Source organism: Oncorhynchus kisutch, linkage group LG24, assembly GCF_002021735.2.
Source record: "Oncorhynchus kisutch isolate 150728-3 linkage group LG24, Okis_V2, whole genome shotgun sequence".
Lineage (NCBI taxonomy): Eukaryota > Metazoa > Chordata > Actinopteri > Salmoniformes > Salmonidae > Oncorhynchus > Oncorhynchus kisutch.
In genome coordinates, this window is record NC_034197.2 from 24,418,162 (window position 1) to 24,445,550 (window position 27,389).

Here is a 27,389-nt window from a genome sequence, read left to right on the forward strand (position 1 = left end):
TTAATTGTTACTTGGTATTTTCTTTTTATTTCCAATTTACATCAATTAAAAGTGTAACAAAATAAACAAAACAAAAAAATGATCATGATCATAATAAAATGTAATAATAACAAAACAAATATACACACCCTCACACACACAGAGACAACCCACCCTGGTTGTTTGGGCGGCTCTCCTTGGAGTCCCGTGATTCTATTTGTGGGGCATGGACTCCATAGGGTACTACCCAAAGTCCCTTGGTTCTCTGCTTTGCCTGGCTGCACCTGTCCTCCAGGGTGGGGTGTGTGTGTGTGGTGTGAGGCTAGTGGGAATTGGAGGGAGGGAGGAGGGGGGGGGGGGGGAATGGAAGAGACTGAAGTCTAGAACTCATAGCACCTTCTGAAGATGGAGCACCCCAAAGCAAAGATGGCCGTTCAGCCCCAGTTCCACCCAAAAGCACATGTTGGTCAGCTCAAGATTTAAGGTGAATGTTTTCACTGTGTTTTTCAGCGTGAGGTAGCTTTAAACAATCAGGATGACTACAACTTTCCCCAATTTTATTAGAAAATGTAGGTTGTTTGTGAACTGAGTAAGATATTTTCCTCTAATGGACAGTGAAGGGGTAAAAGACAATGGAAAAATACATTCCAAATGAATCCTCATTTTCCAAAAAGTGTTGGTGTGCATATATCTAGACACATGTACACACACAATGTGGAAATATATATAAAACCATCTGGCTGTTTTATAAACACACACTTTTACAACACAGAACCAAAGATTTATAATGCACAGTAAAAGTTTCTCTCCCCGTCTTGATGGTAAAAAACATTTGGAGCACTTGGACTTGTTTATAATAACTGAAAATATGTTTTGGTCCACATTGATTCAAAATGGCATATTTGTAGCTAGGTTGGAGAGGAGACGGGGGAGGGAGGTGGAGTAGAAGTGGGAGGTTCTAGGTCTTCTGTGGTAGGATGGGCTTATTTTGCTCTTATGGTGAAGCTCCCCAGTCCTACTGTACCTAACCTCTGCCCATGTAAGGTTTAGACAATAAATAAGTGACATCGAGTCATGTTTCTGTTTCTTCATCACTCGTCTCTTGGCCTCTTCCTCCTGGCTCATTCCCGTCAACTGTGGGCCATGGGAAACATGACTGGATCTCAGGAAGTGGGTTGACAGGGAATGCTGGAACGCCGGTGCCCTTCAGTGCTACCATCCATGGAGTACAACTTGGAGAGCACTTTGCCAGAGAAACAGTTTCCTTTTTTTTTTTTTTTAAGTCAGTCTTCTTTTTTGTAGAGTGTGTTTTGTTTCATAGTTGAGTTATTTCTTTCATATTTGAGTTTTTTTGCCGTTGTGTTTATTTCACTTTACAAGAAGCAGACTGTTCCCACATCCACACCGAACTCCTGGTCCGCTCCTCCAATGTCCATGGGAGCAATGTCCACGATGGGCAGACGGGAGGTCTTCTGTGTTTTGTACTCGAAGACAGTCTTTCCCCACTGGCCTGTGTGTTTCTGTGGGACGACAACAGAGACATGTTGAAGTGCAGTAACCCTCTATATATTTCCATAGACTACAATAACAGAAAAATGGCTTTTTTTTCTTTTTCTACTGTGACTGCACTGTGCCTTCCCCCATGGTCCTACTTAACTATGTCCATCCTTTCCCTGACCTAACGTGACAGTGCCTAATCCCTCTCACCTTGCAGCCATCCTCCATAACGCTGTAGGTGAAGCGGCTGTTTCCCTCAGCTCTGATCTCCACGTCGTTGGAGCCCTGGAGCAGCAGAGCCTTCTTCAGGTTGCCCGTGGATGCGTCCATATAGGCCACGCTGTTCTTGCAGTGGTAGGTGAGGCTCTGAGACGCTTCCGTGGACAGCAGCCTCAGGAAGGTCAGCTGGATACTGGCGGCGTTGGTACCGTCCTCAGCGTAGCTGAACTATACAGGGAGAGGGAGGGTTAAGTGTGACATGGTAAGGACGAGTGCAGTCGCAAAAATGGAGGTCATATGGAGGTCATAGGTTTATGGATGGTAGGATTTTGTGATGTCTATCAATTATCTGCGAGGCTGAAATATAGGTTTAATTCATAAAAGGAAACACTGAGGAAGGGTTTGACTGATGATCAGGATAACCCTTGAAATGAAGTTCTACTAAAGGAGTAGCTATGTTTCACTCAAAGGTGCCAGTGACATTATTGATAGCGAGAAGAGACTCACGTGGAATCCTCCATTCATGGTCTCTCCGAACCAGACATGTTTGCGGTCGTTGCTCTTGCTTGTCCACCAGTTCTTTTGAGGCACGTTGGCTATGCTGGGGTACACACAGGTCTCGCCAGTCTCCATGTTGCAGAAGACCTTGATGGCATCAGCTGTGCTACCAATGTTAGGATCCACCCAGTAGTCACCTGAAGAACGAGAGGAGCAGAGGAAGAATTGTTCAAACCCTAGCACTGTTTGGACTGATCATGTTATACACGTGTTCTTTCCTTTCTACACTGTATATTTTGGCGGAATCTTCCTTGATGAATAAAAAACAAAATTCCATAAATCCATTTCTCTCTTTTCTTTCCATTCACTCTCTTTTCCCTCTCCTCTGCGCGTTCCCCCACTCACCGCTCTTCCACTCTGGGTGGCACAGTTTGAGGTCTCTGCAGGTGCGGGCAGGGTTCTTCTGGCTACCATCAGGGCTGCGCAGGTTCTCGATCTGGTTGTTGAGGGACTTGAGTGTGGAGTCCACCTCCACGTCGTGCTGCCTCAGGGAGCTGGACGCCTCGTCAGCTCTCATGTACCTCAGGGGATCCGGAGACTTCTCAGGCTGAGACAGGCCAGCAAAGGCAGACATGTCGATGCCAGGGCCGGGAGGACCAGGAGGACCAGGGGGTCCGGGGTTACCAGGTGGACCCTGAAGGAGGAGAGGAGATCAAATATTTAAGACTTTTGCTGCTACATGTACAGTATATATAGTATATTCAGGTAAGTCTAATGTTGACAAGCGTTACTCACAGCAGGGCCAGTTTCTCCAGAACGACCACGAGGTCCAGGGGGTCCGAGGGGTCCAGGCTGACCGTTAGATCCATCCTTACCAGCGGGGCCGACTGGGCCAGGGGGTCCCTGAGGAGATGGATAGGGTGGGTCAGTCATGGCTCATACATATGGATGCTAGCATAGCATGAATACATGTAAACCTCCCTTTAGTGTTTGGTTTCACATTGTTTTAAACCTTTACCTGATATAACGTTATTGTCCAATTGTTGTTGATTATGTGTGAGAGTACTCTCGCTTTAATTCAAGAACAACCTGCTTATTGGACATTACAAATTTAGCATTTATCTCACTTTGGGTAAAAAATGATTTACGTTGTAGTGGCCAGCCCTTTCCCTCTCTTTATCATGTAATTAGTTTTAATGGATTATTTTAAAAGTAGTAACCTCTCCCGTCTGTCTTCCATTCTTCCATAGCATGTTGTAATCATAAAAGCATTAGCCTTCCTTGTTATCATAGAATAGGCTAATTAAAAACACAGTGGCTATTTCCGTCCTCCACTTTATCATGGTGGATTATGACTAGCCTGTGCCCCTCATTATCATAGCATGGGATAACTACTGTATAGGAGTAGTCTCTATTTGTCTCATCAGAGTATGGAGGGATTAGAGAAGTGTTCTGTTCTTTTCTCCACCTCTTCTTCTCTTTCGTCTGGACTCACCTTAGCACCACTAGGTCCGGCAGGTCCAGCAGCTCCCTGGTCTCCAGCGGAGCCCTGTAAGATAATGACGACAGGAAGTCAGGGAACAGAACTTATTCCACATTGAAAGTCAGGCATTCTACTTCTATGCAGATAGAGAGGTATAATAACTGGTGCAGCGTGGCCAGAGGATTTGGGTGACTTACTGGAGGTCCGGGAAGACCCTGCAGACCGGTGAAGCCACGGTGTCCCTTCTGTCCCCTCTCTCCTGTCTCGCCAGCCTCTCCCTTGTCTCCACGGGGTCCTTGGGGTCCCTGATGTAGAGAGGCAGAGGGTGTCAATCAACTCAGTGTGCCAATGCAGGTACAGCTACAGTAGGTATAGTTTATTAGAGAATGGTATGTGTGTTTCACAATGAGGAACATTGACACTCACAGCCATTCCTCTAGCGCCAGCTGGCCCAGCGGGTCCGGCAGGCCCTTGAGCACCCTAAAAACAAGAGTGAGGTTCTTCCATTAGACAGGCTAACAACAAGTACCATCAATTACAAAACACCAACATTTCTCTCATTCATATTGTGTGTAGTTTTGTAGGGGTACTCACTCCCTCTCCTCTGTCTCCCTGCTTGCCCAGGGGGCCGACAGGGCCGGGGGCACCGGGAGCGCCGGGGGCGCCAGGTGCACCTGCAGGACCAGTGTTACCACGCTCACCCTACAGGTGGAGAGAAGATCATAAGATATAAGGACATTTCGAGAACATTTGATATCTTATCCATCAATTGGACTGATTGGTTTGATTGGTGTATAATGCAGGTAAGTAAGCATCTCAGCAAACCCAAATTGGTTCTGTGAAAGTGCCTGAAACATTTGTTAGGATGTGGCAAATATTCTCATAACACAAAAACGGTCCAGTTGTACTGATGATTATACGATGTTTGTATAAAACATTTTCCTGATGTTGCAAGAACATTCCCAGAACACATTTCATTCTTCACTGGTACATTGTGTTGTTACATTACCTGGAAACCTAATGAGAACGTTTGGAGAATGTTCTGTGGTGGTTGTTACAGATGTTATGCACAACATTTTTGTGAATGTTAGAATATTTCATTTAAAACATAAAACAAAAAATATTTTTGTTATCAAGAACATTATTTGAATGTTTTTGTGATTACCATCCTAATGTTAGATAAACCCTAACTAGAACTTAATGGGAATCTTAGCTAATGTTCTGGGAATGTTCGCACTTTGCTGGTCTACTACACAGCGTGTTATTTGTCACATGCACCGAATACAGCAGTTGTAGTCTATACCTGTTGTATTCGGTGCATGTGACAAATAACATTTTATAGAATAAAATACAATTTGATTTGGAGTGTCTCACCTTGACTCCGGTGGATCCATCTCTACCAGGGGGCCCATCAGATCCAGCGTTGCCCTGTGAGGTAGAGACAGAGATTTAATCAATACATGAAATGTATTGGCTTCCAGTCCTGAAGTAGCTGCCAAAGCAACACGTTTGGGATCCATGGGTTAATGGTGCTGTAGAAATACAGATGGCTGTGGTTGTTGTTTGCGATTGACTATGGTTGTGTTTTTTTGTTTTCTGTTGTGTCATTGTTTGTTTTGGTTGTTATTGTTACAGTTGTGGTGATTATTTACATTTTTGTTGTATGGTTATTGTATGTGTGTGTGGAGGGAGGGGTGTTCTTGTTTTGGAAAGTCGCTGTTGTTGTTCTGGTGATTATTGATGTATTTTTATGTTGTTGTTGTGGGTGTTGTTGTTGTTTATGTTGCTGTTGTCGTTCCTATGGTTCTTGCAGTAGCTCAACCCAGAGGTGTAATTATATTGGCCAGCTGGTGGCACTATAGTTCAGCTATGGCCTTTATCCCGGTAATTGCTGCGTGCAGCTACAGTGGCCTATATTTGTTATTGTTGTGGTTTATATTGGTTGTTGTGGCCTGTGTTGTCGTGGTTTAGTTCTGACCTCTCGTCCGGGCTCGCCAGAAGGTCCAGACAGTCCAGGAGGCCCCACAGGCCCAGGGGGTCCACGGTCACCACCAGCACCAGGAGCTCCCTGCTTACCGGGCTCTCCCTGGGACACACAGAACATCAGCGAATAAGTGTCAGACGTCATCACTATAACCACAAGGATGTAACATTGACTAGTCAATGGGTTAATGGACTTAACTATTGATTTGCATGCAAAGTAGGACTTGAGTAACTGGCTAAAAGCCCTTATGTGGGAAAAGGCAGCAAAAGAAAAGCAGCAAAACCCCAGAAGAAAGTCTGTTGTAGGTCGTAGTATGATGGAAATGAAAGTTCTGAATGCATCCCCGTTACAGCCAATTAGTCACTGAGTGATTGACTTCTTTGTGACAGTTTTAAGGAGAACGAATTCTGGATGTAGATCTGTCATATTGAACGTATGTGGATATCAGGACTCCATGACATAACCGTCGATCCCTCCAGGCATCCCAGATATGATATTCTGGTAAATATGTTGCTTAGTTACCACTCAATGGTGCAGGACTAGTGGGAGTTACAGTGGGGCAAAAAGTATTTAGTCAGCCACCAATTGTGCACGTTCTCCCACTTAAAAAGATGAGAGAGGCCTGTAATTTTCATCATAGGTACATTTCAACTATGACAGACAAAGTGAGAAGAAAAATTCCAGAAAATCACATTGTAGGATTTTTAATGAATTTATTTGCAAATTATGGTGGAAAATAAGTATTTAGTCAATAACAAAAGTTTATCTCAATACTTTGTTATATACCCTTTGTTAGCAATGACAGAGGTCAAATGTTTTCTGTAAGTCTTCACAAGGTTTTCACACGCTGTTACTGGTATTTTGGCCCATTCCTCCATGCAGATCTCCTCTAGAGCAGTGATGTTTTGGGGCGGTTGCTGGTCAACACGGACTTTCAACTCCCTCCAAAGATTTTCTATGGGGTTGAGATCTGGAGACTGGCTAGGCCACTCCAGGACCTTGAAATGCTTCTTACGAAGCCACTCCTTCGTTGCCCGGGCGGTGTGTTTGAGATCATTGTCATGCTGAAAGACCCAGCCACGTTTCATCTTCAATTCCCTTGCTGATGGAAGGAGGTTTTCACTCAAAATCTCACGATGGCCCCATTCATTCTTTCCTTTACACGGATCAGTTGTCCTGGTCCCTTTGCAGAAAAACAATGCCCCAAAGCATGATGTTTCCACCCCCATGCTTCACAGTAGGTATGGTGTTCTTTGGATGCAACTCAGCATTCTTTGTCCTCCAAACACGACGAGTTGAGATTTTACCAAAAAGTTATATTTTGGTTTCATCTGACATTCTCCCAATCTTCTTCTGGATCATCCAAATGCTCTCTAGCAAGCTTCAGATGGGCCTGGACATGTACTGGCTTAAGCAGGGGGACATGTCTGGCACTGCAGGATTTGAGTCCCTGGCGGCGTAGTGTGTTACTGATGGTAGGCTTTGTTACTTTGGTCCCAGCTCTCTGCAGGTCATTCACTAGGTCCCCGCGTGTGTTTCTTGGATTTCTGCTCACCGTTCTTGTGATCATTTTGACCCCACGGGGTGAGATCTTGCGTGGAGCCCCAGATCGAGGGAGATTATCAGTGGTCTTGTATGTCTTCCATTTCCTAATAATTGCTCCCACAGTTGATTTCTTCAAACCAAGCTGCTTACCTATTGCAGATTCAGTCTTCCCAGCCTGGTACAGGTCTACCATTTTGTTTCTGGTGTCCTTTGACAGCTCTTTGGTCTTGGCCATAGTGGAGTTTGGAGTGTGACTGTTTGAGGTTGTGGACAGGTGTCTTTTATACTGATAACAAGTTCAAACAGGTGCCATTAATACAGGTAACGAGTGGAGGACAGAGGAGCCTCTTAAAGAAGAAGTTACAGGTCTGTGAGAGCCAGAAATCTTGCTTGTTTGTAGGTGACCAAATATTTATTTTCCACCATCATTTGCAAATAAATTCATAAAAAAATCCTACAATGTGATTTTCTGGATTTTTTTTCTCATTCTGTCTGTCATAGTTGAAGTGTACCTATGATGAAAATTACAGGCCTCTCTCATCTTTTTAAGTGGGAGAACTTGCACAATTGGTTGCTGACTAAATACTTTTTTGCCCCACTGTATATGAACCTGGATTTAAAGAGAGCTTAACATACAACTGGACCAGTAAGAGCAATGGTTCCATAACAATGACCTGGCTTTCAAGTACATAACCTACTGCAAGTGTGGTAGTACTATCAGGGGTGAGATACTCACAGAAGGACCAGGAAGGCCAGGGAAGCCCCTCTCTCCACGCTGCCCAGGTAGACCAACAATACCACGTGACCCAGCCAGACCCTGGGGACCTGAAGGACCATCGGGACCCTAGAGATAGAGAAGACAATAGGTCAGTTTAATACATTGACTTCACAACTCCAGGTCTAGCTCATTGACTTCATAACTCCAGCTCTAGCTCATTGACTTCACAACTCCAGCTCTAGCTCATTGACTTCATAACTCCAGCTCTAGCTCATTGACTTCACAACTCCAGCTCTAGCTCATTGCCTTCATAACTCCAGCTCTATCTCATTGACTTCACGACTTCATAACTCCAGCTCTAGCTCATTGACTTCATAACTCCAGCTCTAGCTCATTGACTTCACAACTCCAGTTCTAGCTCATTGACTTCACAACTCCAGCTCTAGCTCATTGACTTCACAACTCCAGCTCTAGCTCATTGACTTCATAACTCCAGCTCATTGCCTTCACAACTCCAGCTCTAGCTCATTGACTTCATAACTCCAGCTCTAGCTCATTGACTTCACGACTTCATAACTCCAGCTCTATCTCATTGATTTCATGACTTCATAACTCCAGTTCTAGCTCATTGACTTCACAACTCCAGTTCTAGCTCATTGACTTCACAAATCCAGTTCTAGCTCATTGACTTCACAACTCCAGCTCTAGCACATTGAAATTAAGTGATATACAATCAAGGTGGCTGAGTTGGTGTTACTAAGCCTACAAGGGGTAAAAGGCTGGGTGGCGTTTCCTCCATGAGATATCATATAAGAGTGGAGGGGGAAGACTCACAGGGAGACCATCCCCTCCAGCATCTCCCTTCTCGCCAGGGGCTCCAGCAGCTCCACGCAGCCCAGCGTCTCCCTGTCTTCCTGGGGTTCCAGAGTCACCACGAACTCCCTTAGGACCGTCTTTACCAGCAGGACCAGCGGGGCCAGCAGCACCAGGGTTACCCTGAGAGAGGGAAACAGAGAGATGCAGCATATTTCAATCACACAGATATACACAGGTAATCTCAATGAAAAGGTGACTTTCTATTGTCTATGGATACTTGTGATGATGTGATACTCACGTTAGGCCCGGGAGAACCAACTCTTCCAGCAGCACCAGGGAAACCAGTAGCACCCTACCAACATGAGAGAGGGACAACACAATATTTCAGTTAAAGCAATTACAGAACATAGCATTTTATATTGTCACTTACTATTGGGTAATAATCTCTTATCATTGGAACTGTTGACTTACAGAAGCCCCCTGGGCACCACGAGCTCCTTTAGGTCCAGAAACACCAGTGGGACCCTGGAATAAAAAGCAACCAAAAACACAATTAGACAAAGAAACAAGAAGTGCATCAATTGTTCTCTCAAATACTATTTCTTCTAGATTATAGAATGGTGATGTCTTGGGCAATAAGACATCTGTCTCTGGGACATACAGCTATTTTATATCTCAAAGTTAATTTTGAGGGGTACCTACCACAGGTCCAGGGGCCCCAGAGGGTCCTTGAGGTCCATGGGCACCACCATCTCCCTTCTGTCCAGCCTCGCCTAACTCTCCCTTGGCTCCAGGCTGACCATCTGCACCCTGGAGGATGGAAGATGCAGGTCAATAAAGATCCAGTGTTTTATATGGATTAGATTATTGTTTGCATTGAAACTGATGTACTTTAATGTGGTTCTACTCACAGGTGGCCCAGCGAAGCCAGCAGGCCCGGGGGGACCACCCTCACCACGGTCACCCTACAAGAAGAGAGAAGGGCTCAAAACAGGTGCCACAGAGGAAGACATTCTGTACATGTATGTGTCCCTGTCCATCAAGTTGCAGGTGCAGTGATTTAATGTGAAGGAAGCTACAGTATACTCAAGAAGTTAACCATTTTGGGATGAAATTCATTTTGAGGGAATCAAGATGGTGTACTTGGAAATTATTTTACTATTCATAACTGTATATGCTGGGAAACTTGGATAGTGAGTGGTCTTTGAATCAATATGAACAGTATCTTCAGATTAAAATGTCTGGTGACTTTGACTAAATATTTGGATCTGTAGAGCTCTACATTGTTTCATGGCAGGGTCTGGTTCTCTAGTTTCTTCCTGCTCTCTGTACTGTAGTGAAAGTAGTTTGCACTTTGTACATTTCAAACCTGGGCATGTTGACAACATGATTGATTTAATACAAATCTAAAAACGGACCATATGAAACTGGAGGCAGAGAGATACAACTTACAGGAGCACCACGGGCACCAGCAGCACCAGTTGGGCCAGAAGGTCCACCCTCACCCTGAGAGGGAAGGAGAGAGGAATGACAAACCCATACTGTACACATACAGTACATTTTTACATTACAATCATCTGTCAAATAAACAGACCATACACCTAATAACAGGTGAATTTTGTAATTCTTATGGTAATTCTCACCTTTATGCCATTGGGACCAGCTGGGCCAGGAGGACCAATGGGACCAGTCAAACCCTGAGGGGGAGGAGAGAAGACAGATGGAGAGGAGAGAGATGGAGTTATTATCGACGTCACTTGGGGTCATTGGATCATTGTATTTTAATATGCTGACAGAGTTGGCACAGGAGAGTGTGGCTATGTTCTCTGTTTCTGCTGAGTACTCACTCTAGAACCGTCTTTTCCAGAAGCGCCCTCAGGTCCTTTCTCTCCATTGTCACCCTGTAAGACACAGAAAACCATGGCATCTTAGTGCGTATCTAGCAGACATCATGATATAACCTTGCAATCCACTGTCTAGTTTTCTACGACTATGATTAGAGTATATTTTTTAGGGTTGTTACTCACTCTGTCACCCTTGGCGCCGGAGATTCCACCAGCTCCCCTCTCTCCTGGCATACCCTGCAGACCTGGGGGTCCCTGAGCTCCAGCACCACCAGATGGCCCAATGGCTCCCTGTCAGAGAGGGGGAACATGGATTTGGAAGTTGGCTGATCACACTTTCTGATGTTTCTCTCTTCTCTTGCTTTGTGATTGCCAGACTATAGGGACTCAGAGGTTCTCCAAGTGCCCAATAAAAGCAGAAACTCTTATTGAAGATGGGGTTGGCCGAAGGGAGTGGCTCTTAACCTTCGGTCCATCACTTCCGGGAGTTCCAGGAAGTCCACGAGGTCCCTGCAGACCCTGAGGTCCAGCACCGCCTCTCTCACCAGGGAAACCACGCTCGCCCTATAAGGGAACAAAGAGACAGGAAGTGAGAGGCAGAAACAGGAAGGACTACAGATGTAAAGGTTTGACAAGTAGATGGCGGTGGCTATGTAGATGATTATGGCAGTGAGAGAAAATATAGAAAAACATCTATATCAGACTTATTGTAGAAATGAAAACTCACTCTAGGTCCAGTAGCACCAGCAGCACCAGCCTCTCCAGGAACACCCTACAGAGAGGAGAGAGACATTGTAGCTGCATATTTTTACAGTAGATAAATAATATGATTTAGAATACAGCATGTGCTTGTGTTTGCTAGTATAACTTGATCAGGATAAAGTGCTGAGGTGTGTGATAACAAATGTGACGTGAGAAACATGGTTAGATGTTCCTAATGTGTTCAAACAATCAGGGACCTGGACAGGCCTGGTGTGTTGCTGTGGCAGTGTGGACACTCACCGCATCACCAGGCTTGCCTCCCTCTCCTGGGGGGCCAGCAGGTCCGGGCAGACCCTGCACAACAACACAAGACAGTCAATGACATCGTAAGAAAATGGACATCAAGTTATTCTGAATGGAATCATTTATGTTCTAGCCGATCCAGAAAAGTAAGGTGAACTCACCTGGAAGCCTGAAGGTCCAGCAGCTCCTTGCTCTCCTCTCTCTCCAGCAGGTCCCTAGGATGGAAGCACCTCAGATGATCAAAAAAGGTGATCAAGTGATTGACACAGCATTAGCACCCTGTGGAGCTGTGTGTAAGTTTGGGAATGCCATTGCATTCTCATGCTCAAAGAGAAATGCTAGCTATTACAGATACTATGACTACACTTATGTTATGAGTGCACCAAATACATTGATTATATCACTATGGGGTGCAGTTGTCATGTCTAAAATAGATGTCTCCTTAAGAACTGTCTAAAATACTTTATATTGCTTTGTTGTATTTTACAATATGTCTGTCAGTGGTTGAACACTTACAGGAGGGCCGAGAGGTCCAGCAGCACCAGTCTCACCATCTTTACCAGCCAGACCCTGTTCAGAGAGAGAAAATGTATCAGTTCTTCATGAACCACCACAGCAAAGGAAAGGATTGGTGTCAGATCCTCCAAACTTTGTGGCGGTTAAACACCAAAATTGCACAGATGTTAACTCAACTTTGCTAAGACCAAGGGATACAGGAAGGTCATCTAAAAGGTTAATCTACTTACGATCAGACCTTGACGACCCACAAGACCCTTCTCTCCTGCCTTGCCAGGCTCACCCTGTTGAAAGAAAAATACACTGGTCAGTCACAGAGAAGAAGCATGGACATCAAGTGCAAGGGGAATTAATGGGGACGTTTACATAGTTATTTGCCTGTACTGTCAGATACTGTCTGTATCTGGTGCTGGAGGCAAATCTACAGGCAATTTCTTCCCTCTGGGTATCAAAACATTATTAGAAACCCCTGTGACACTTACATTGGCTCCCTTTGGTCCGGGGAATCCCATCACACCAGGCTGGCCACGGGCTCCCTGAGGACCAGGTGGGCCGGGGCGACCATCCTCACCAGCAGCACCCTACAGTACCACACACCGAGAAGAGAGGAGCAAGTCAACATCACTCGAGATCTTGTTTGTTTTGTATTTTACCCCCTTTTTCTCCCCAATTTCGATTTTGTCTCATCGGTGCACCTCCCCAACCGGCTCAGGAGGCGAAGGTCGAGTGATGCATCCCCAGAAACATGACCTTCCTAACCGCGCTTCTTAACACCGCCCGCTTAACCCGAAAGCCGGCAGCACCAATCTGTTGGAGGAACCACCGTTCACCTGACGACTGAGGTCAGCCTGCAGGCACCCGGCCTGCCACAAGGAGTCGCTAGAGCGCGATGAGCCAAGTAAAGCCCCCCCAGCCAAACCCTCCCCTAACCCGGTCGATGCTGGGCCAATTGTGTGCCGCCTATGGGACTCCCAATCACAGACGGTTGTGATACAGCCCGGGATCGAATCCGGGTCTGTAGTGACGCCTCTACCACTGCGATACAGTGCTTTAGACCACTGCGCCACTCGGGTGGCCCCTCCATTGAGATCTTGTACATCTTATGCATCTCACGGGTTTAGAAAGGAAAACTGTATTACTGCACCAAATCTTGGTTAATTGTATGGCAAAATGTTTGAGTGGAATACAGTATGTGGTCTAGACGGGAAAAGAGGCATACTTACACCAGGACCAACTTTGCCTTGAGGACCAGCATCTCCAGGGCGACCAGTGAGACCCTGTGAGCATCACACACAATGAGAGAGTGTCAACCCAATACATGAAGGCTGACAGACTGAGCCACAGCTCTTGTTCTGGCTGGTTGTGATGATGGAGGTGGTGGGGACCTGGGGTACTACTACTCACTCTGGCTCCAGGAAGACCAGGCTCTCCTGTGCGGCCGGGGTCACCAGTGCCTCCCTTAGGCCCACCCACGCCGGGAACACCACGGTCACCAGGGGCTCCCTGTTTAGGAAGAGTGGAGAGAAAGAGAGGTATTAGTGTTTTATGCATTTATCACTCAAGCTTAAACGACATTGTTTATAAACTGTGCCCGGCCATTGTATTAATCACAGCTGCTACAACAGGATACCAGCAGTACAATATTACAGGTTTGGTTGTTTTGAAACTACTCAGCCATCTACAACATCTTACAGTTAGGGACTCATTAAGTAGACTTGTGATTTTGCAACTACTTCTGTCCATTCCTGGATAACAGGTGAGATGGGGCATTGAGAACTGTAAAAGTGTCAAGACCAACCTTAGAACCTGCAAGACCATCCTGACCTGGGAAACCACGGTTACCGGGAGCTCCCTAGAAACAAGGACAGAGAGAAGAGGGAATATTTAATTGATGAGGAATAGGATATGGGAAGAACTGATATGACCCAATGACTCAGAAGAAAAAAATCTGTGGTGAGATCTGTGATGGTTCAAATCCTTACTCTCTCGCCAGGAGGTCCAAGTGGTCCAGCAGCACCGGGCTCTCCTCTTGCTCCTCTCTTGCCCTCCTCGCCAGCGGGGCCAGGGGCGCCATGGGGACCTATAGGGCCCTACAGGGGGTGACCAAGAAGATAGCAGATTCATTTCAAACATACTTCCAGGTCCATCTCAGTAGAATGAAAAAGTGCAGATTTGATATGAATGATATGTGTTTCATCAAAACAGAACTCACAAGCTCTCCCTTGGGACCAGCCTCTCCTTTGAAGCCAGGAATACCGGGGTCTCCCTATAACATAAACAGGTGCAAAGTCAAAAACATCTGAAATAGGAGCAATGTTATTCACATCACATTATCTGTCATGACCCCACCTCCCTGTACACCCTCCAAGACTAACCAATGTAAACCAACCTACAGCACCACCAACATATAATTGGTGTGTCCAGGTTTTGGGGTGAATATAGAGGACTTACAGACTGTCCCTTGGGTCCAAGAGGTCCTGTTGCTCCCTGAGGTCCGGGGGGGCCACGCGGTCCGGGGAAACCAGGTGCACCAGCAATTCCAGAAGCGCCCTACAGAAAGAGAGAGATAAAGTCATTGAATATTACTGACTGAGCAGTAGACTGAACTAAGAGCAGTGTTTATTTCATGCTGAGTATATAAAGAGTGTAGAGGGTACATTCTACACCCATATAGTGTAAGAATATGCTTACAGCAGATCCTTTAGCTCCAGGGATACCATCAGTACCAGGGTTGCCCTAAAGGAGCAGAGGAGCAGAGACAAGGTGAAGAGATGAAAATAATGCATCAGTTAATTGATGAGAGATGATCAGTGTGAGATAATGCACTTCAGACTCTATCAAAGATTGCCTGGATGTTACGTACAGAGGCACCAGCGGGTCCAGGAGATCCGGGTGTACCAGCCTCTCCACGGGGTCCCTGTGCGCCCTCAGTTCCACGTGCACCAGTGGGGCCAGCTTCTCCCTGTAGGATGGAGGAGATTCAGAGGACCATTAGGACTGCTCTGTTATTCAAACTGTACTCAGTGATGAAGTCAAATGGTATGGTGATTGGAGCACATTGTCTCCAAGAGATGTGATCGACAGATCTACAGTGACTGTTCAATGTGTCCTTGAGGTAGAGTGACTCTGAGAATCTCATCTCATTGCAGCTTATCATTATTGATCATCTTATTAGAGCTGTTCACTAATGTTGTAGTGAAATTAAGTGTTTCACCTGATGATTGGGAATTCATCAGACACATCGTTTGTCACATCAATAGGCTTCCATTGGGTTCAATAAGGTTATGACTGACATGATGCATGATACAAACATAATGGCAATTAGTACAAACCTTGGCTCCTGGGGATCCAGGGAAACCGGGTGCTCCAGCAGGCCCAACAGGCCCCTGTAGGGATCAGAGGTCAGTTAACAAACGTACTAATTCCTGATTTTGCTATTATTGCACAAAAATACAACATTGAAGAAACAGTCAAGCAATTCTAAATCTATTCAAATGTTTTTGAAAATGTGTACAATTGTGATTGTGTTGTAATACATGAAGTGCATAATTGATTTCTGCATTGCATTGATGTGGTTCCCAACCTTTTTCGGCTACTGTACCACCAACTGAATTGAGCTTTTCCCAGAGTACCCCTGAAGTACCTCCTCATGCATTTTACCAGTAGGCCTACATTCTCATGAGTCTTCTTAAGTACCCCCTGTGGATAGGTCAACTACCCCCAGGCGCCCTAGTCCCCCTGGTTTGAAACCACTTTTGTACAATAATAATGAAAGCTATATGTCTTTGAGACAGTGAGGAAGCAACACGAAGAGTGCAATACGTACGGGAGGACCAGCAGGGCCAGGCAAGCCATCATTACCTCGGGCACCCTGAGGAGAGAGCAGACATGGGAGACATTATGATGGTACAGTACTCTGGGTGTTTATCGATGGACACATTTACACCATTGAGCAGGTTTACTTAAACATAATTGTAATTTTGACTAATTGATTTGCTACACAGCACATATTGAGTAGGTCTTCATCAGGTGTCCACATTAACCAAAGAGAAAGTCCTAAACACTGGGCTGGGATTGTCTGGTAGGCTAGTGTACAGAATATCACTGGGTCTGGTTAGGATTGTCTGGTAGGCTAGTGTACAGAATATCACTGGGTCTGGTTAGGATTATCTGGTAGGCTAGTGTACAGAATATCACTGGGTCTGGTTAGGATTGTCTGGTAGGCTAGTGTACAGAATATCACTGGGTCTGGTTAGGATTGTCTGGTAGGCTAGTGTACAGAATATCACTGGGTCTGGTTAGGATTGTCTGGTAGGCTAGTGTACAGAATATCACTGGGTCTGGTTAGGATTGTCTGGTAGGCTAGTGTACAGAATATCACTGGGTCTGGTTAGGATTGTCTGGTAGGCTAGTGTACAGAATATCACTGGGTCTGGTTAGGATTGTCTGGTAGGCTAGTGTACAGAATATCACTGGGTCTGGTTAGGATTGTCTGGTAGGCTAGTGTACAGAATATCACTGGGTCTGGTTAGGATTGTCTGGTAGGCTAGTGTACACAATATCACTGGGTCTGGTTAGGATTGATTGGGATTGGGGACATGAATCCTCAAAAATATTAGGCATATCATTCAGGGCTTTGGATCATTTGGTGTGTAATTCCCTGAATTGTTGAGTTCATGTATTATTCAAGAGTGCATTTATTTCAGAGAGATTTAAAGGCACATGTCTGTGTTAACTCACAGCAGAGCCAGAAGGTCCGGGACGGCCTCTCTCGCCAGACAGACCACGTGGTCCCTACAGGAGACAGAGACACAAGATGAACACTTAGCTTGGTCACGTTAAGCAAAACAGTAGGTGATAAGGGCTTTTTACTCACATTATTCTGGTAATGCACAGGTGTACTGCTCTCTTACCATTGGTCCAGACGCGCCGTTCTCTCCGGGAGCACCACCCTCACCCTATAGAGACGACAAAGTCAGTCTGTCAGCCAATCAGACTGCTAATCAGACAGTCAGTCAGATAGTCAGACACAGGAATAGAAATGGAAAGATTTGATGAGTTGAAGATCTAGTTGGCAGTCTTACCTTGGCTCCAGCAGCACCGCCTTCTCCCTTAGCTCCATCCAGACCAGGGTGACCCTACACACAGACAGACAGACAGGCAGACATAGAGAGACACTTAACCTACAGCCGTCTCATTAGACTGATCAATTAACACTAATTAGCTCATCTATTGTCTTGCTAATCATGTTGAACGTGTAACATCATAACATCCTTTCTGATGGAGTTGTGATTATAAATGAAGCATGATGAAACACCCCACCCTGTGTCCTTTGATTCCAGGAAGACCAGGAGTTCCGGGGAATCCACGAGCTCCCTGAAATAAAGAGATACATTAGATAATAAAGGATTCTGTGTGGGATTCATCTGTTAAAGGAACTTCTGTCTTAAGATATTGAATGTTTAATTTAATTGAATTAATCAGGAAATATTATGATGTAACAAAGGCAATTGATGAATAAAACTAGAGAGCGATGATCCATGGCAATGTGCTCTAATGTTTTGGACATGGTTTTGTATACTTTTTGGGACTATGTCTCTCTGTTTACCTGAGGTCCTGCAGGTCCACGCTCACCAGCCTTTCCAGGTTTGCCAGCCTCACCCTAGAAATAAAGAGAGGGAGTAATGATTGATTATGATTATAGGTATGCTTATCAGGAGTGTATCAACTGAATAATAAATGTCCAAGAGAACTTTTCACATTTTATATTTCAAGCAGATTAATTCAGCTCAGGAAGAGAATGCCCCCTAGTGGACATATTTGTGTACATGATGGGGGAGTGGGAGTGGGGGGTAAATATGGGACTGCAGATTGTGGACATAGAGCTGAAGATTATTTAAACTATAGATATTCAATGGGGGACAATTGTAGGCAAGTGTGGTGCTTTGTGGACTGCTTCGTGATACTGTGTCAAAGAGAATCATGCCTGTGGTTTTAAACAGTGGGGGGAAAATAAGGTCCACTCTTCATGATGGAACAGTGATGGGGCACTGGAGTATGGCCTGGTCCCAGATCTGTTTGTCCTTTTGCCTACTCCATTCTCATTGTCAAGTATGACAATATCATAAGAAGTTGGCAAGGGAGCAGAAACAGACTGCCACTCAGGCTACTGGAGTATGGCAAGTCAATAGGTGAATGATAGTTTGGGCAGGTGGTAAGAACTTTGTTAATGCGCTCTATGTACATAACACAATTGAAGTAACGCAGCATATTTAGAGCTCTATATGTGATAGTGAAGCCTTTTGTCCTCGTTGTCCTCAGTGTGAAAATAACATGGTGTGTGCTTGTGCTCTACTTGAGCATGGCTTTGACAACAGAACTCAGACCTGAGCCATGGATCTGGTTTTGTTGATGAAGATGATAATACTTACATCACTTCCTGGTTTGCCAGAAGGTCCGGGTGGTCCGTGTGGTCCCAGTGGGCCCTGTTATAAGGAGAGAAAGGTGGTTGTTATTGTTTAGGCTGGAGGTTGTAGGCTTAATTGTTGTGACTAAGAACAAACTAGTGTAAGAAGCTACCTTCCCATAGTTAACTCAAATGAAACAACGCCATTCCACATTTGCATAATAACTTCAGTGCCTTCAACCTTGTCTTCGAAGTCTCATTGCCAACTCTAATGAAACTGTTATGTAGCAGGCAGTTCTGTTAAAAAGGAAACCCTGTCTATGTTTATCTGACATTCACAGCATGTAGAGGACGGTGGCATTTTCCTGTTGCTAGTAGTTTGATTTTAATGAAGGGTAAGGATGTTGGTGACTTTCACTTGAACTCTGTGGGGGATGGAGGTCCATGTGATCCTCACATAGGCAGACATTCCATCCACTTCTACAGGTCAGGAATTATAGGTCGAACTGGGTTGCATAAGGTCTTTTTATAGAAACAAAATGCATAAAACAACTATCAGTGCTGAGGATGAGAATGTATTAATTATATTGCCCGTATGAGTGGGTTTATTAGACACTTTCACTATAAACCCTAATTTCTCTGTTTCATGTGGTAAGTATGCAATCAAATAGCGTAAAATGGAAAACTATTCCCTAGATAGCTAATACTAGAATGTGCCGGTGTTGCTGCCAAGGGCTATGCATTCTAATTCTATGTTGTTATCGTGACACCGAGATTTGCAGTGCACCCTGGGATAGTTTTGGATACTCACAGCTGGTCCTGGCTCTCCAGTCTCTCCGGGGTTACCTTGGAAACCTTGTGGGCCCTGGAATTGATTAGAAGGAACATTTAGTCAAAGACATCCTGATAGTCTGCATATTGCTATTGGCTTAGGGTGTCCACAATACTGATCCATACCGCATATTAAGATACAGACAAGCCATAAAATAATATCTTAACCATCCAATACTGAAGGCTAAAGGGTCAAGTACTATTCTACAGCACTGAGTCGTATGCACATAGACATCTAACACAATGTCAGTAGCTATTAGCTATTAAATTACAGTAGCAATTACACAACATTCTCCTTCTGTTGTGGTTATTACTAAGGCTTAGAGAGGTGTCCGGCCCGCAGTAAGGAAGGTGTGTATACTTACAGGGGCTCCAGAAGGGCCAGGGGGACCACGGGGACCCATAGGGCCCTACAGAGGGAGAGGAAATACATCATATTTAGAACAGTTTGTAGCTCAAAACTGTTGGGATATTTGATAATTAGTCAAAACCCTTTGAATTGTCAGGCAAGCCATTGTATCCAAATAGCATGGTCTATGTGTCTTATGATGTTGCACAATTAGTTAGTTCTCAGCCTGTGGTTGTATGGTGGTATGAGAACAAAGAAGGAAAATAAATACAGTACATGTCAATGGGTCGACGGATAGCATACAGTGGTTCATTTTCACCACAAGGTGGCAGTGTGGCTTCAAGTCTGTAATACAGCATGCTACTACCACCCTACATTCACCATATACCTACCTATCTATTTAGCTTAAAACTATGATTTTAGGTGTTTCATTCATTAATTTTGAAGTATTTTTAACCCCTCTGGATTCTGTTAAGTTCATTTACAGTAACGTCTCCTGTCCCCTTACCATAGGTCCTTGCATCACTCCCATCTGTGCACCTCCAGCTTTCTCGTCGAATCCACCAGCCATCTGAGCAGCAAAGTTCTGCAGAAAGGTAAGGGGACATTGTTACTGAATTGACAGGGTCTACAGTAGATTCACTGCCCCCTGGTGTCTACCACAGGCTGTATTTCTGCCTCGCCACTGCTCTGGCGCAACAAAAAAATATGGTGGCACATTTACTTAGTAGTTGTCAGGAGGTATAATAATGGTGAGATTGACTGTGGTACAGTAGCTTAGCAATGTGTCATCCATAGAGCAACACATAGAGCAACACATAGGCTTATAGCTTAGTCTCTTTCACACACACACAGTGAGATTGACTGTGGTACAGTAGCTTAGCAATGTGTCATCCATCTTTGTTTCTCGATCCTTATTCTACTAACACATAGAGCAACACATAGGCTTATAGCTTAGTCTCTTTCTCACACACACACACACACACACACACACACACACACACACACACACACACACACACACACACACACACACACACACACACACACACACACACACACACACACACACTTCTGACCATTAGAGTATTCCCGATGCTCTACTGCTACAGTCTGTGTGGTGCAGAGTGCTTCTCTGCACCACACAGACAAAGACACAGAGTTTTGTGGTGGTGACGTCCTGCCCCACTGATCTACTGTCCTGTCCTTTGTCTCATGCCACTTACCCCGCCAAGGCCTGCAGGTCCGTTAGGTCCGGGTGGGCCAGGGGGTCCGGGGTTCCCGGGGGTGCCAGGCTCGCCATCTCTGCCTCTGGGGCCAACATTTCCCTAGGGAAAATGAGAGAGGGACAAGCGCATTCAACAACGGGGTCAATACCTAAACATGTTCAGTATTATGACTGGATGTTATTCTGTTTGGAATCAATCAACAAATCAGTCAATCAATCAACCAATCAACTGTAATGCATCAATTAACCTTTCAATTTGCTGCATTACTAGCCTGGCCAATGGTGAATAATTGCAGAGAACATATTGAGGTGCTTTAGGGATACATGCCACTATGTTGTTTGAATCTTATTGTATTATTTTAGTCATTATAGAGGAGAATCTTCTCCATATTGGGGAGGTTTTCTAAAATAATGCAGCATATATATCTTACTATCGTGGAGCTAAATTCAAAGTCTCATACATAATAAACTATGCAGTTATCTCTCACAGCAATTACCGATGTTGAATGGTTAGCATTGATTTCAGTCCACACCACAAACGGATTCCTAAAAGTTACAGGGATTCTGTGTCTTACCTTATCACCCTTAGCTCCGGCTGATCCACGAGGTCCCTGCTCACCTGAGGGGCCCTGCGCAAACAAACATATTAGGATGACCAATAGTACTTCATCAAGAATATTGTGGTGGGGCAAGATGCAAATTACAACTCATGAAAGATATTCTGCAAGGCAAAATACAACACAAATCATTTTTCATGGAATATATTTAAACAATCGTCATTATAATTCATAAAACAAATGAGCAAATAAATATATGAGAGTATGTTTACCATAGGGCCTGCTGGTCCATTTGCTCCTACAACCTGGACAATGGAACATAAAGGATAGCTTGCTCAGATAAAAGTAGTCTTGTGAAAGGCTTGATGTCTTTGATACGGTGTTGGGCTGCACTGATTTGAATAGCTAAGCTGCTGGGAAAGAACATTCCAGGACACTGTGGCCATGGACAAACATCACAAAATAGACTTCACCAGGAAGTCTGTTGACAGACAAGTTAGTTTAGCTGAAAACATCTTCTGCTTGTCAGGGTTCGTCTTCTAAGAATCCTTGCATACCAGTGAATAAAAACGTTACTAAATGGATGTATGGTGATTGGTTTGGATCCGTTATTTCCGAGGAATGTAGGCATGGTAACTAATCACTTATCAACTGGAGGCTTTGGCTTTCTTGGAATCATATTATTCCCCAAAAGAAGAAGAACAATATGCAAATTGGTCATCCGTAACACTCAATGGAATGTTGCCTGTCCATCCACAGTTCATCCAAGATACTGCATGTATGTGAGTTTTAAGTGAGGCTATTGTAACATTGTCACATAGTCTTGAAAATCTTTATATGCAGTTGTTCGCGAATGCTTGGCAATGGCATGCATGGGTACTTAAACAGAACCCTCAGTGCCTTCACTTAGATTTGATGGACAAAATAACCTCCTCATGTCTTTCTGAGTAAGCATGAGCTATCATGTGAATGAACGATACTGAGCAGAAAACAGAGCGTGAGATAATACAAATCAAGAGATCCCCTGTGTCAAGAATAGCAGCTAAATCATTTGACTAAACGGTAAAGCTTAGGGTGCATACTTACATCTGCAATCTCGCCGGGTTCCCCCTTCTGGCCCTAATACAGTACATTAACAAGAAAGTCAGTGGTCATAATTTAAACTCTGTATTAAGACATATTCACATCATGTAAGTCTAAGTGTTGTTTAGTGTGTGGATGCAGTGTTTAGATGATCACTTAATATGATACAGTGTGAAATTTGATACATTGTCTAAAATAACACATTGCTGATCCAACAACAGAAAATATCCTTCAATTGTGATTTGTCCAGAACAGCTTTCAGTATAGCTATCATATCATTGTTGCCCATGGTCTCACCTTAGCACCAATAGCCACGTCTGATGTTGCAGATGGGTGGGATGAGGAAGAGAGAGAAAACAACATTAAAAAGGGTGAACCTGAGACTGCCGGATTGCTGTGTGTAGAGGCCAAACCTCCAGGGGTTGAAAACCCCTGATTAAAAGCCACACCTGTGGAAACCAATGGAAACCAAAGACAGTAGTCCAAACCCTAGACTCTGAGAACCATCCAGAGTGTGTTGGAGGGTAGACTTCAGTTCCATGTTGAGGGGGATGGTGCAGAAGCAAGCAAAGCCAGGGGATGGGACAGGTGTTTGGATCAAATACCATTTGTCTCTATAGCGTATTTTGGAGCCTACAACTGAGAACATTGACACATCCTATGGAGTTCAAAGCATAAATGGCCTTAGGGAGGAAAGCATCCTGTTATGAAATGGCACACAACATGATTATTATGATAGATTGATGATAAATATCCTCAAGTACTTCAAGTCATTACAATTGAGTTTTTAAAGACAATTCTATATCTTTCAAAATGCAGGAAAATGATTGTTTCAGAAAAGAAAGACATAACACACAGAAAATGACTGAGGTGTGAAAGCAGCTTTGGTTTATTTGTGTTGTTCGATGAGCAAATACGTATTTTCTACGTTGAAAGTGAACATATTTTAGAATCTTGATAGAATAATATTGAGTATTATAATATTTGACTATCTTTGCATCTCTTCTCTTTGCTAATGTTATATATTGTGTGTTGAGCCTGGGAGGAGGTTGGGTCAAGTCTGGTAAAGTGAAGTACAGTAATGACCCTCCCATGTGTGTCACTGGAAATAGGATCATATCCATACATAACAGGAGTAATATGTGACAGGTGTATAAAAAGATGATGCTATAGAAAACGTGTCTTCAGAAAAAGGGCAAAGCAGTCAAAATGGTATGTATACACACTAGTGATGGAAGAATTATACTTCAGAACCCCAAAGTTGGTGGGACTATCATGTGTTGTCAATCATTGTCTTCACCCAATAGGATCGCTTTGATGTGGTGGGAACGGAGCTTCCATTGGACAAAATGAGACGGTGATTGGCAGCTCAGGATAACAGCCTCCCATAGGTTCTGAGGCTTCTTAGCCACCTGCCACTTAAATTAAAGCGAACTTAGAAGTGTCTCATTTTCATTATTGACCCTTGTTGTTTCTGGTGGAAAGCAGATTCCACAACTAAGGGATTCAAATCCTCATAAAGTGAACATCCATAGAGAGGGATATCCAGACGACGTTGCAGGTTTAGTCTCCAACCCAAAACAAGCAGGGAAAAAGGTAATATCACAGCTAACTACTTGTAAATACCTTTAGTATCAATTTATGAGCCACAAACTCTGTCCTGACTCACATCTGCACACCAAAGTCAGTACAATAAGCTACTGGGGATCTGTTAACCCAGTTAACATCTTAACTGCAATTTACTTCCCCATTCAAAAATGTTGGCATGTTAAGGGCGCAGTAATTTATTCATGAATGTGTGAATAAATAAATGACAACCAGTGGGGGCGCTGGCGTCCGCAGGGCAGATGGGGTTGGATGATGATCTCCAGGTTGGATGATGGATCTGGCACACTCTTTTATCTCCTCGGCAGATGATCTCATCACACAACACTGACCCGCTGTCACACACACAGATACGACACGGCTCCGGCTTCCACACATCCTTATCATTATAACGATGGTCATCCTGGATGCAGGAGCCTGCCTTCTCTGTGGCCACCACCGGGGGGTGATACAGAGGGCATGGGGCAGAGATGGGGTGGAGGGTGGTGGTTTGGCAAAGAGGGCACGACAGTGATCATAGTAGATAGGTGAGGGGAGGGAGCATGAGGGGTTGGCATGGGTAAACAAAAATGGCAGGATAGGTTAGAGGGCAAGCAGGATGGGCATTGCATGCAAGATGGTGGAGGAGAGGGGTGGGGGTCACAGAGAGACAGGGGCAGAGGTGAGTGGTGGCAGTTGGGAGGAAGAGGGGGAGGGAGAGAGACAAGCTTAGCATGAGGCCTCATTTACACCCCATGCACAGCACACAGCATCACAACACCACAGCATCACAAAACTCACTCACATGACTGCACACACAGCTTGGGAGAGTTATCAACCACATTAAAGACAGAAGCATATCAGCATAATTCATCAAAAACATACGACAGCAATATATCCATCATATCCAGGTGTTAGACCTAATAGACTCATCTCAAATCTCTTCAACATGGATTAGCAGCATGAGCAGACAGGATCTGTCAAGGCATTGGTCTGGGTGGGTGCTGATTCGGGACATTGATTTTACCTGGGGGCCTCAGTCTCACAAGCTCTAACCACCAGCCTGTGGTTTATTTTCATAAAACAGCACAGCTCAGGAAGCCTCACCCAGGTTTATTTATCCTGCACGCAAACTGCAAGATTTATTAATTTAGAAGGAAGCCAAAGCACCAGAAACATCCATTCAGATTACAGTAATCATATGCAGAAAGCAGCTTCAATGCAACCAACAAATAGTACATTTAGCAGTGCCATTTAAAGGCAGTAGTAGGTATTTCTCCCAGTGGAGTGAGTATATTTAACCTGTAGGCCTGCTGCACTCTCTGGTGACGAATGGACCTGCATGAATGAGCCCCTCACATTGGGAGACTGTGCCCAATGACAAGCTGCTGCCCTAAGTAAACAGGGAATCCTTCATAAATTCTCCATCTGGATCGCATAGCTGTGTCAAGCACCAGTTCAGACACATTGGAGAATTAAGAATGGGGAGCTTTCATGCATAGGGTCTCAGGTTTGGCCTGCTAAATATAACGAAATATAACTATTTGTTTTTCTTGCATTAGTGTAAAAGTGGTTCTTATCACATACCTGCTACCAAACTATACTATATAACATGAGTAGTCCATTTAAGCTTTCCCCACATTGGTTGGTTGGTGACGTGTTGTTCCACAACTTTTCTTTGAGTTGTGGTGAGATATATATGGACACACGATCCCTAATTCATTACTAAAGGCTTAAACTACCACTACACTGAGCATGTGGTCCCTACATTCTCTTATTCCGGGTACTAAATGGATGAAAAATTAAAGCCTATGTAGCACAGGTCCATGAATATGTTGATTATAAAACAGCATATGATATATTACACGTTGCGTGATGTAGCATAGCCCATCTCTCTAGCGACATACAGAGAGTAACCTGTTCCAAAGTTTGTTCATAAAACACCTACTCCTCCCTCATTAAGTGACCAACTGCCATTCACTTCCTGATACCCTTTGAGCCTGCTCGTCTGGGGTCAAGATGTGTCTGACCCTGTCTCTTTAAATGATGAACTATTTAATCTACAGTATTTCAGCCACCACCCAGAAACTCAAGCTGTTTCATTCGCTCAATTCTAACAAAGAGTCACCTAAAACAATATAACTATTCATTTGAAATCAGAGCTGATAATGTTGTTTTCTCAGGAGGGTAAAATGCCACTCTGAACAACAGTAAAAGTTCTCTAAATTGCCTAAAAAGCTACGGAACTGCCAAAGCATCTCAAGAGAGCCACTGTGTCTGTCTGATGCAAATAGATTAGTGCTGTTAAATACTGGCACTAGAGAGAGTGCTTGTGCAGCGACGGGATCCACAGTGAATATCCAGTAGAGAAACAAACACACACTTGTTCACCTGGTCCTCCATCCCACACAGATGTGCCTTGATAGCCTCACCTATGTTCCCCCCCAAAAAACTATTTCAATGCATAGGCCCTGTATATCTGCAAACACTTACAATGTAATTAACATGTTACAATTAACTATGTCAATATCAAACCAGTTTTAGGATATACTGTTCAATTCAATACCATTATTTAAATAGTAATTTCTTAATTTGACATCATGGACAATATAACAGTCCAGATAAATCACATTTAATCTATGAATTGTATCTGCAAGAATTGTAATTCATAATTGTGCAATTCATCCAATGACTGATCGATACTTTTCTGAGAATGTGCCCTTCCATCAATGCCAATGTTGATATATCTTGTATATCATATCATGTTCGCAGCAGTTTTACATTCAACACTCAGCCTATTCATTTTACAGGCGAGAATTGCGCAGAAACTGCACACTTTAAATACCAAGGTAGTGCCACAGTCATACAGAAAGAAAAAGATTAGTTGATCAAATGTTATCATAAGAAGTATCCAAAAGAAAATTCAACAGAAAGATGCAACTTACGGTCATCCTCTTCCTGACATCTGACAATGGATAGTAAAACAACTTGAGATGCTACAAGTAGCAGAACAGTCCGTGAATCCACAAAGCTGAACATGTCTAAATATTAGACATGCAGGACCTTGGGTGAGGAAAAAGATGGGACAGAGCAGACGCAGCTCTCTTTCAGTGGTGTGTAATGTGTGTTCCCAGAGACTACAAGGGAACCATGCAGTCAACCTTCCAAAATCGAAGTGGAATCCAACGCGGGGCCCCAGCCGGCACTTTACACCCACCGCGTCAGAGCAAGAACCGTGGTTATGTCC

At 44.2% G+C, this 27,389-nt stretch overlaps 1 protein-coding gene across 1 annotated transcript; it reads right to left on the reverse strand.

Moving 5' to 3' along the window:
• LOC109869378 (collagen alpha-1(II) chain-like) lies at positions 1-27,389 on the reverse strand. The gene is made up of 53 exons (XM_031804254.1): positions 27,088-27,389; positions 22,856-22,875; positions 22,562-22,594; positions 21,748-21,780; positions 21,494-21,547; positions 20,917-21,018; positions 20,199-20,276; positions 19,707-19,751; positions 19,322-19,375; positions 18,536-18,589; positions 17,713-17,766; positions 17,427-17,480; positions 17,189-17,242; positions 17,018-17,062; positions 16,845-16,898; positions 15,931-15,975; positions 15,437-15,490; positions 14,968-15,066; positions 14,796-14,840; positions 14,556-14,654; positions 14,317-14,370; positions 14,087-14,194; positions 13,903-13,956; positions 13,509-13,607; positions 13,328-13,381; positions 12,587-12,685; positions 12,335-12,388; positions 12,105-12,158; positions 11,750-11,803; positions 11,586-11,639; positions 11,311-11,355; positions 11,049-11,147; positions 10,767-10,874; positions 10,587-10,640; positions 10,383-10,436; positions 10,192-10,245; positions 9,651-9,704; positions 9,442-9,549; positions 9,211-9,264; positions 9,038-9,091; positions 8,758-8,919; positions 7,942-8,049; positions 5,655-5,762; positions 5,051-5,104; positions 4,271-4,378; positions 4,103-4,156; positions 3,874-3,981; positions 3,689-3,742; positions 2,989-3,096; positions 2,599-2,887; positions 2,203-2,390; positions 1,687-1,923; positions 1-1,499 (listed from the first exon to the last, which is right to left on the reverse strand). The coding sequence occupies exons 1-53, from the start codon at positions 27,179-27,181 to the stop codon at positions 1,353-1,355; spliced, it is 4,263 nt and encodes a 1,420-aa protein (XP_031660114.1). The 5' UTR covers positions 27,182-27,389; the 3' UTR covers positions 1-1,352.

Coding starts and splice junctions, on each gene's coding strand:
- LOC109869378 (XM_031804254.1), bottom strand. CDS start 27,181: ATGTTCAGCTTTGTGGATTCACGGACTGTTCTGCTACTTGTAGCATCT. Junction 10,875..11,048: donor CCGGAAGTGATGGACCGAAG/GTTAAGAGCCAC, acceptor CCTCTCTGACAG/GGAGCCATTGGGCCATCTGG. Junction 8,920..9,037: donor TTGGTTCTCCCGGGCCTAAC/GTGAGTATCACA, acceptor TCCCTCTCTCAG/GGTAACCCTGGTGCTGCTGG.